This window comes from Bison bison, unplaced genomic scaffold (assembly GCF_000754665.1).
Source record: "Bison bison bison isolate TAMUID 2011002044 unplaced genomic scaffold, Bison_UMD1.0 scf7180017864338, whole genome shotgun sequence".
Taxonomy (NCBI): Eukaryota; Metazoa; Chordata; class Mammalia; order Artiodactyla; family Bovidae; genus Bison; species Bison bison.
Window position 1 is genome coordinate 1,822,893 of NW_011494910.1, and position 10,027 is coordinate 1,832,919.

The 10,027-nt window shown below is 57.2% G+C and overlaps 1 protein-coding gene across 1 annotated transcript in view; it reads right to left on the bottom strand.

Annotated features, from left to right (window-relative positions):
- Positions 1-10,027, bottom strand: part of PLEKHA6 (pleckstrin homology domain containing, family A member 6) — a 134,127-nt gene that overhangs the window by 27,467 nt on the left and 96,633 nt on the right. The window contains exons 8-11 of the mRNA XM_010854252.1: positions 7,836-7,936; positions 3,915-4,120; positions 1,978-2,460; positions 6-86 (exon numbers count right to left, since the gene is read on the bottom strand). Of these exons, the coding sequence (XP_010852554.1) occupies positions 6-86; positions 1,978-2,460; positions 3,915-4,120; positions 7,836-7,936 (871 nt within the window). The remainder of the gene's footprint in view (positions 1-5; positions 87-1,977; positions 2,461-3,914; positions 4,121-7,835; positions 7,937-10,027) is intronic.

The window sequence follows — 10,027 nt, forward strand, 5'->3', positions numbered from 1 at the left end:
AGTACTGGTAATCATCAGGGAACTGGGAGGAGTAGGGGCTGTAATACTCAGGGACCCTACGGGACACAGGGTAGAACCTAGAAGGACTGAGAGAGAGAGAGGACTCTGTAAGGAAGCCAGACAAGACGGGCATGTTCCCAGCCACCTGCCGGTGCCCCAGCCGCCCCTCCCTGTCCTCCAGCCTAGGCGGGTTCTGACTATGTGGACGTGCCCTAGGCTGACCTTGCGTGCACTCCCCACGCACAGAGGCTTGTTTCCAGAGGTGCAAGAAGGACCAGTCCTCAAACTCCCTCCCTCAACCAGCTCCCTGAGGCCAGAAATTTCACTATTCAGAGCTTCCATCCTTGTCTCTTTAAAATGAAATGCTAGGGAGAAACTTTAAGCCCTTCAGCCATCTCCATCTCAGCAGGAACCAATTTCTCAGATCCTTTCCAGAGAGGCTGCGAGCAGAAAGAAGTGGAGTGCACCAGGCCCCTGGAGATGGGCAAAAGAGGACACACAGGGGCGCCTTCCCTGATTTCAGGTCCCGTCAAAGACTCAGCCAGTCGGGTCCTGGGACTCAACCCAAGCGAGGAGCTCTCCCCAGGGCAGGGCAGATCACCACAGTGAACTGTTACCTGCAGCCCTGGAGCTGCCCAGAGCCCCAGGGAAGGAGCGGTAACCCCACCTGCCTGATGAACATACTCAGGTCCAATAAAGGTCTTCAAATATCCAAATATCTAATATCCAATAAATGTCTTCTATCCAAAAGACATGTAAAGACATCCAAAAGAAAAATAAATGTCTTCTATCCAAAATGTCAAATATCCAAAAAATTCAAATATCAGATATCCAATAAATGTCCTCAAATGAAAGCCAGTCACTATTATCTAGTAATAGATAGTAATAGAAGTAATTGATGCTTTTGAACTGTGGTGCTGGAGAAGACTCTTGCAAGTCCCTTGGACTGCAAGGAGATCCAACCAGTCCATCCTAAAGGAGATCAGTCCTGGGTGTTCATTGGAAGGACTGATGCTGAGGCTGAAACTCCAATACTTTGGCCACCTCATGTGAAGAGGTGACTCATTGGAAAAGACCCTGATGCTGGGAGGGATTGGGGGCAGGAAGAGAAGGGGACGACAGAGGATGAGATGGCTGGATGGCATCACCGATTCGATGCACGTGAGTCTGGGTGAACTCCGGGAGTTGGTGATGGACAGGGAGTCCTGGTGTGCTGTGATTCACGGGGCCGCAGAGTTGGACACGACTGAGCAACTGAACTGAACTGAATAGAAGTAAACTTATCTAGAGGATAGAACTAGGGCCAATGAGTGGCAACATCTTTCTTTTTCAAAAAGTGTTTATAAATAATGGCTTTCAAACAGTTAGAGCCATTCAAACACAAAGCGAGTTGCCTTGGCGGTTAGTGGGTCTCGCATTGGTGGAAACACTGGATGTTATACAGGGTGGGAAGCAGGGATGGATGTCTAGCTGGAACAGCTTTAAAGGTCCCTCGTTGTGACTGCCTCCACATTTCAGTCCACCCAGTGCCCTGTGGGGCTTCCCTGGTGGCTCAGATGGTAAAGAGTCTGCCTGCAATGCAGGAGATCTGGGTTCAATCCCTGGGTCAGGAAGATCCCCTGGAGAAGGGAGTGGCAACCCACTCCTGTACTCTTGCCTGGAAATCCCCATGGACAGACGAGCCTGGTGGGCTACAGTCCATGGGTTTGCAAAGAGTTGGACACGGCTGAGCCAGTTCACTTGCCTTTCCTCTGTTTACTATCCTGGGCGAGGCATTGGGCGCTCTGCCCGCTTCCTCTGAAGGAAGCATCAGGGGTAGGGGGCAACCATGGGGCAGGAAGGACTTGGGCAGGCAGGGAATGGGGCTGGTTTTCCCATCCAGCCTGGCTTCTGGAAGGTATCCAACGCAGGCTGCCTGCATGTCACACCCCAGCCCCAGGGGGAACAGCACCCCACCCTACCCGCCCCAGGCCGCACCTCCGAAGGTCTTCAGGAGGGGGTATCCCTCGGCGCAGGTTCACCCACTGCTGAAGCTGGTTCATGGAGCTCTTGCGCTGGGCGATTTTGTCAGGGTTGGTGCGTGGCGGGAAGCTCCGCCGGTGACCCCCGCTCTCGGAGTCCTGAGGCGGGAAGGCCGTGCTCCCCGGCCGGCTAGGGGAGCTATACTGCCAGCCATTGGGCTGGGCGGGCCGCTCCCCACCTCCCGGGACCCTCAGGCCCTCAGGGAAAGGGCTGCCTGGCTCTGAGGCGGGTTCCGGTCCGGCGTGGACACCGTTGGATTTCACCAGCGGCTCGCTCTTGGCGTCGGGCCTCTCGGGCCTCCGCTCTGCCTTCTCGCAGCCCCGGCCGTCACCCTCACCGCGAGTCTTGGCCTCTGGTTCAGGCTTGGAAACGCTGTTGTGGGGGAGCTGATGATGGTGTTTGCCGGGTGGGATGTTCTCGGAGTCTGGCTTCTCATGGCTGTGGGACGCCAAGGGCGGTGTTGTAAGTGACCCCAGCCCGGCGTGGAGTTCAGGTGGAGGAAAGTGAGAAGGAGAAAAGGGATGAAAAGGATGGGCAAGAAAGCAGCGATGGAAACAGTAGTCAATGTATTCCACTCTGCTTCCTAAATCCCACCTTCCGCTCTCTCTCCCTGCTCCAGTCGGGGCAACTGTAAAGCACAATCCAGGGTTACCTGTGTGTGTTTGCTTGTCGTCCCCAAGGGCCACCCTCCACTCCCTTCTGCTGACCCACCTGGAGTCGAGCCTTCAAGCTATGGCCGAGACCAACCCCACCCAGACTGGGTCTCCTCTGCAGTCTGTCCAGGACCCAGCTGCCTCACTTGGTGGCAACTGTACACGACACAGAATAGAAACTGCTGATGTCCCAGCTACAGAGGCTTGTGACAGGCAAGCCTTCTCTCCTAGAGAAAGTTATTTAATGTTCACGAGTCTTGGGCTCCTCAATGGCAGAGTGGGTAAGGACTGTGTGAGGTCAAATGCGGCAGGCACACCAGGGGCCAGAGTGGCTGCCTCAGACTTCACAGGCACAGAAACCCCTTTCCTGAACAAGCTTCTCACAGGACTTTCTCTGAGAATCTAAGCTTCATGAGGTTTGCGCTTGTCAGACTTTTCCTACCTTGTTTTCCTAGCAGCCTATACACGTTAGTATTTACAGTAAATATTTGTGAAAAGAATAAGTGAACTCCTGGAAGTTCACTCCTTGGTAGAGGCAAGGACGGAGTCTCCTGACAGCGATCTCTTTATACCTTCTCTAATTCAACAGTCAAGCACCCTTGCTGAGACACTGCTTGGTGAACAATTCTAAGACACGCATAAAGTCTTGGAGTCTACACTGTAAAACCTCTTTCTGCTGGGTCCCTATTAAAATCTAACTTCAGATGCAAAGCTGAAGCAGAGCCAGGGGCTGAGGCTCCGGGTAATGATGGGATAAAGTGACTCACACACTGAGCGCTTGCTGCACGTCAAGCATTTTACATACACCATATTGTCCTCACAACCCAGAGGTAGGATTATAAAGGCTGTCTCTGAGGGTCAGAGGCTAAGTAACTTACACTCAGGTCACACAGTGAGCAAGTGGCCGAGCTGGGCTTCGAACCTGAGTCCCACAAAGGTGGTGTGCTGAAAAAAATGAGCCAATGACCCTATATGGTTCCTGGCCAGGCCCTGCTGGAACTGGCTTTTCTGTTGGCCTCCACTGGCTCAGAAAGAAGAGGAGGAGATGCCCAAGGGAAAACAGACTACAGCTCTGAAGTCACTTAGTCAGGCACGCTCCTGGGAGGCAAGGAGCTTGTTCACCTTTTCTAGGGGTTCAAGCCCATGTGCTGGGCTCAGCAATGGCGTGGGGTGGGGGCCTCTTCACCCCACTCTCTCTCTGATGGCACTGCCCATGCCCTGCTCCAGCCCCACACTCACTTGTGACGCGAAGCCTGGGGCGGCGCCGACTTCTGGGCTGGGGGAATCTGTACTCGGGCGGCCTCCCCCATGGCCTGGATCCAGGCCTCCTGCTCCTCGGGGCTCTCGGCGCTGAAGAAGTAGGTGCGGACCCCGGCGTGCTCAGCCTGTGGGGAGAGGCAGTGCGTGGAACTGGCCCCAGCCTCGTCCACCCAGCACACAGTCACCTGTGGGGAGAAGACACCCAGCCCGCAAGAGGGGTGGTCAGGCCAATCACTCCCCCGACCGGCAGCTCTTGGCTCCATCTGGAGCTCAGGGCAAGCTGAAGAGGCAGGCCACAGCGGTCCCAAGGACTCCCGCTGGCCTCCGCCTGCCTGCCTGTGACTAGCCCTCGGGACACCACCAGGCAGCCCAGTAATAGCCAGGCAGGCTTACCTGCCCTACCTGAGGCGGTTACAAGCAGAAGGGACAATTAATTACCTCACCCGCTTCGCCCACCAAATTCGGTCTCTGATGTGAAGGTCAGTCACCCCCATGCCTGGGAGAGATGCCTCCCACCCTCAAGCATGGCCCATCCCGGCCCCAGCTCAGCCTCCAGGAGGCCCCCTCCTAGGCAGAGGGACAGCAGGGGCACACGGGGGCATGCAGAGACAGTCAGAGCACGCTACCTAGTTGGCGGCCGCAAGCAGGCATGGCAGGCGGGCACCCCGAAGAGAGCTCCTGTCCAGAGGAGGGGTCCTCACGTGGCCAGAAGGAGGAGAAGCAGAGAACAGGTCAATCGAACACCAGAGGCAGAGACAGGAGACGGCGTGGCAGGAATGTTGAGGAGCAGGGGGACGTGGGGAGCTACTCGGGCTACCCCTCCTACTCAGCGTCACCACCAGGACCGCAGCACCCAGCAAGGCCCAGTCCACCACCAGGAGCCGTGGTGGAGAGCTCAGACCCGGAGAACCTCGACCGGCAGAGGGGAGAGGGCAGGGCAGCCCAGTGCTAATCCTAGCTCTGTTCCTGACCAGCTCGGCAACTGCAAACACACTGCCATGTGGCTCTGGCCTTAACGGAGGCACCTGTTCCATGGGTATGTCCATGAGGAAAAGACGCTCCCGAGCTTGATTCTGAGAGCTGAGAACACTCCCCAGGTGAGAGCCACCATCTCACAGAAAAAGCAGCTGGCTCTGTGCATCCCACTCATCACGAGAGATCCCAGAGTGCACGTTGGCCTCTGACCCCTTGGGTGCAAATCCTGGGTCTCCGGAGTTTGGGAGCAGAGAAGGCAGGGCTGTTCTGACGAGCCCCAGGGCTCTCCTAAACAGCAACACTGGGCCCACACCCTCCGGGAGTTCCCCCAGCCAGGCTCCGCACACCCTCAGCAGCTTCCCTGGGACAGGGTTTCCTTCCTAGGAGCCGCTGCCCAGTGGAGGAGCATACTGCTTCTCTCATTACAGAGAGGGGGCTCCTTCCTCCGGATCCTGCCAGTCCCCACTGTCCCGCCGGGCTGCCCAGCAGGCAGGCAGAGGAAGGGGGCTGCTAACTGTAGAGCCACTGTAGACTGTAAAGCCACCGAGGCTGTAAGGAGGTCTCCAGGGGTTGAAACTATAGCAGGGCCCAGAGTAAGGCCCCTGGGGTGGAGGACACAGGGATCCTGCAGAGGAGAACTGCACCGGGGGACGAGGATGTGTGCCCTGGGCTGGTGGGAGCGGCAGCAGACAATTCACCCGCTGCGCTTCCAGTGAGCGCCCTGTGTGTGCAGAGCTCTGCCCTGAGCACCAGTCACAGGGAGGGCAAAGACACGCTCCCTGCACCTGAAGAGCTGGCAGTCAAGCTGGAGGACAAAACACGCCCATGGGGAAACAAGCAGAGAGCCAAGGCACAGGAACAACTGCCTGTGACGGTGAAGCAGAGGGCCTGGGAAAAGACAGGGCGACTGACGCGGAGCCGCACCAGCCTGGAAACACAAGAGGGGCCAGAGCACGGGGGTGGCGCCCGTGGGGAGCCCACCGAGCCCCACGGGCGGCTCAGGGCACGGCAAGGCATTCAGCCACAGGACGGGCAGGACGGCCCCTCACTACTGGCCATCTGAGGGTGTCGCGGTGGGACAAGCCTCCCATCTGTCTCCTCGCCCCTCCCTTCCCTGGGGAGGCCACTGAGTGACCACAATCAGGACCTTTTGTGGGCCACTGAGCACAGCCCTCAAGTCGGGTTTAAAGAGGCAGTGCGCTCCTCAAGGAAAGGAGGAGAGGGCTGATGGGCGCGGAGGCCCGGGTTTGCGGAGCAGGTGTGGCAGTCACTAGGGACGTTTTTCTAAGGCGACTGCCAGCAGGGCTCCGGGCTGGAGCGTGTCTGTGTGCACAGGTCTGCAGGGGAGGGTGAGACAGGCTGTCTGACTGTGTGGGTGTGTGTACGTATCTGTGTGTAGCACGACCGTTTGTTGTTGGTTAAACAGCCTGTTCCTATTTCCCCAGCTAAAATCTGGCGCCCTGGAGCCAGGCTCCTATCGATTATCCATTCTGCAGACAGGACCCGTGGAGACTGGGAGCCAGTTATGTGCCTGAGCAGCCCGTCCTTATTCCCCGGGGCAGCACCTGTGTATCTGCCCACCTCTCTGGAGCCAGGTGACCAGAGTCTCTGGGGCCCCAGGAACTTTGACGCTGCCCTCGAGCAACCTGTGGGTTTTCAGGGTCTTAGACAGTATTTCTCAACTGGGGGAGAGAGGGCTTTGTACGAAGAAAACGCATGGTCGATATCATAATTTTATATTTGGAAAATGAAAAAGAACCTATGATCTTTGCATCATTAAGTCCAAAAAAGGCAAGGAATTTTTTTTATCACTTCAAACAGGCCATGAATTTTTAAATGTGGAAAAACACTGGCCCAGGAAGAGACAGCTGCAGACGCGTCTTTGATAGGTGGATCCCCCATGGGTTCTGAGCAGCAATGCTCGCTGCTCAGAGCAGGCAGGTGGGGCCCGTCTCCCTGGGCCCTTACTCCTCAAATTGTGTCTCCATGAGGTTAGTGGCTTTTAATTACTGTGCCCTTTATACTCTTGCACCCAGTTAGTTGCTCAGTCATATCTGACTCCTTGAGACTCCATGGACTATAGCCTGCCAGGCTCCTGTCTATGGGATTGTCCGGGCAAGAATACTGGAGTGGGTTGCCATTCTCTTCTCCAGGGCATCTTCGTGACCCAGAGACTGAACCTTGATCTTCATTGCAGGCAGATTCTTTACCATCTGAGCCACCATGAAACTCACTTCCTAAATTTTCTCCAAAGATTTTTTTTTTCAGGTAGAGCACATTGTTTATGGAATCTAAAACACACAGGCCTACAAAAGCCATTTTGCAAGGTTACAAATATAGCAGGGCGCTGGGCCATGACAAGGGCTGTGAAGGGGACAGGGAGCAGGCAGCAGGGTTGAAGGGCAAAGCAAAAAAGGGAAGTGAGGACCAATGACAAATTGAGGGCCCTTACACGGCCGTGGGAGCATGCTGGGCACTGAATAGGAGCGAAGAGCTGACATCTGAGCCCCTTTAATTAAGGTAGCCTGGGGGTCTAGTTCCCGTAAAAGTGTGGAGGAAGACTTTCCAGAGCGGATCTTAAAAACCCATGGGCCCACAGCTTCTGCCTCTGCGGCGAAGGATTTCCTCAGTGCCAGGACGCTGCGCAGAGGGTCCGCGGACGCAGCACAGAATGAATTCTCCCCCAGGAGACTGTGGTGTCACGGAAGCTCATCTCTACAGGCCGGCTCTGGGAGCGAAGACCAGGGGCCAGCCTTGGGTGAGCCTTGCAGCAGCCTGGACTGAGTCCTGGGGCCACTGCCTACTCCCCCAGTACCACCGCCCGGAACTGCTCAAGGCGGCGGCTCCTGACCCCGCTGCGTTCCGTGCGCTCGAGGAGAAGGGCCTCCAGCCCCCACCCGGCCTGGGAGAGGAAGGCCCACTGACCTTAAAGGTGTGCTTCCGGCTGATGTTGTCCGAGGGCTGCACCGCGGCCACCCGGAAGCTCAGGAGGGGCACGCTGCCCAGGACGCTCTCCTCCTTCTCATCTGTCGAGGAAACAGCGATGGTGAGACGCGTGCGTGCCCGTGGGGCGGGGCGGGGGAGCGCAGCGCCTCAGCCTTATGGTGATAAACACCCGAGAACCCCGGCTCCCCACCGCCTGTCCGTCAGCTACTCGGGGCCATCGCACAGCCACACGAGAGCTGGGGAGCATGGCGGCCCTGCAGACACTGTGCTAGACTCGGGGAGCTCACGTTCCTAGGAACCGCAAACAAGCACGTAAGAGCCAACATTTTGGAGTACTTGCAGCAGGTCAGGCAGTGTTCTAAGTTAAAGCCTTAGATTTAACTCGCCCAACAATCCTGTGAAGGGTACTGCATGACCTCCATTTTTATGTAGGCAAGGAGGCTGAGGCACAGGAAGGTTACATAATTTGTCCAAGGCTACTTAAGTAGAAAGTGGTAGACTGATCTTTAGCCCAAGACGTCTGACTGTCAAGCTAGCATTTGTAACCTACCTCCTGCCCCCAGTGCCCCTCCAGACAAGGCAGTCCCAGCAGTGACGCCCGGAACAGGTCTTAATGGGGGGTAGAGCGGACACTCGCATCTTGGCCTCCTCTGGGTGGCTGTCTCTAAGGTTTTCCCAGGCTCCTGGCAGCTTGCTCTGTCCTCCCCCGACTAGACTCCCCACTAAGGTCTGAGTCTGCCCAGAAGACACACCCCTGCGTGGCCTCTGGCCCTGGGGAAGAAGCAGGTGAAGGAACAGGCTGCAGCATGACTCATCCCGGATCTCCGCAGGAGCCTGATGGATCAGCTAGCTGGTTCCCAGGTGTCAGGTGTCCCACACACCCACACACTCACAGGGGCAGAGGTGCTCTGTGGGGACCACGAGGTGGGGACTCCCTGAGGCCATGCAAGAGCCTCCCCACTTCCCCGGGAGAGCACTTTATTCCTGGGCTGGAGACTCTGTGAAGCCCTCAGGAGGGGTCAGAGGAGCTGTCAGAAGGGTTACAGAATCCACGAACTCCGCCTCCCCCTTACTCATCCCTACAAAGACCCTCGGGCCAAGGTTCCTGCGCTGACCCTGCGCAGTGCCAGTCAAGGGCTGGGCAGACGCACAGGAGGGCTGGGGACCTGGAGCTTCTTCAGGAGGCGGAGGCTGTCTCCCCGGAGTGGGTGGGCCCCGCTGGGCTGAGTGCAGACCAGTGTTTAGGGATCTCCTGAGAGCATGCCTCATGGAGAGCACCCCCCATCTCTGCTCGCCTGGAGCTCAGGGCTTTTCAAGGTTCCCTCTCACACCCACAGAGACCCCAGCCTCCCTCCCACCTGGAGTTGCTGTCACTCTCTGGCTCCAGGGGGGCCCTGCGTCCCGGGGCCGGCCCAAGCAGATTCCTTGCTCTCAGTCTCAGGGTTTCCTCTGTGATTGGACCTACACGTGCAGCCCCTTCCTGCTGTCTCTCCTAGGGACTCAGGAGCCTCGGGGCACAGTGACAGTAAGGAGGGGTCCCTGGGTACAACCTTTGTGTGCCAAAGTTAATGGTCCCTTGAACTGCCCCCAGGAGACCGGGAAAAGTTGGATCCCCACCTTTCCGGGGCACGTGGGAGAAGGAGACAGCCACACCTGCTACATCCCTTCCCCTTCTCTCTCCTCAGGCCCAGGCGTCAGCAAGACAGGACTGTCACTGCCATCAGCCCCTACCAGTTCCCTCCACGCCCTCCGTGACAAAGTAATGCTGTGCATGCTTTGAAAATAACCTCCTAGGGGCCGCTGCACCCAAGTTACAAGAGCTTTACCCTCTTTTGAGGGGAGGGAAGGGAGTGAGTATTGGGGCAGGCAGAGAGGGCAGAAGCTGGGGGATGATCGTTTATCCCACATCGACAGAGCGCCTAGCGCATGCCATGGGCTGTTTTTGGTGCTGTGGATACAACAGTGAACAAAACTGACCAAAAAACCCCGCCCGCACAGGCTGGACCATGCGTTCCAGTGGGGCAGGAGGGAGCTCAGCAGACAAGGTCCAGTTAGCAGGTGGCCTGCTTTGTGGCCAGGCACTCTCCTCTTCTCCCTCCTTCTCCTCTCCTGCCCTCCTCACCCAGACTTCACCCTCTGCCACCTGACAGTCTTGTTCATGCACCGCACCC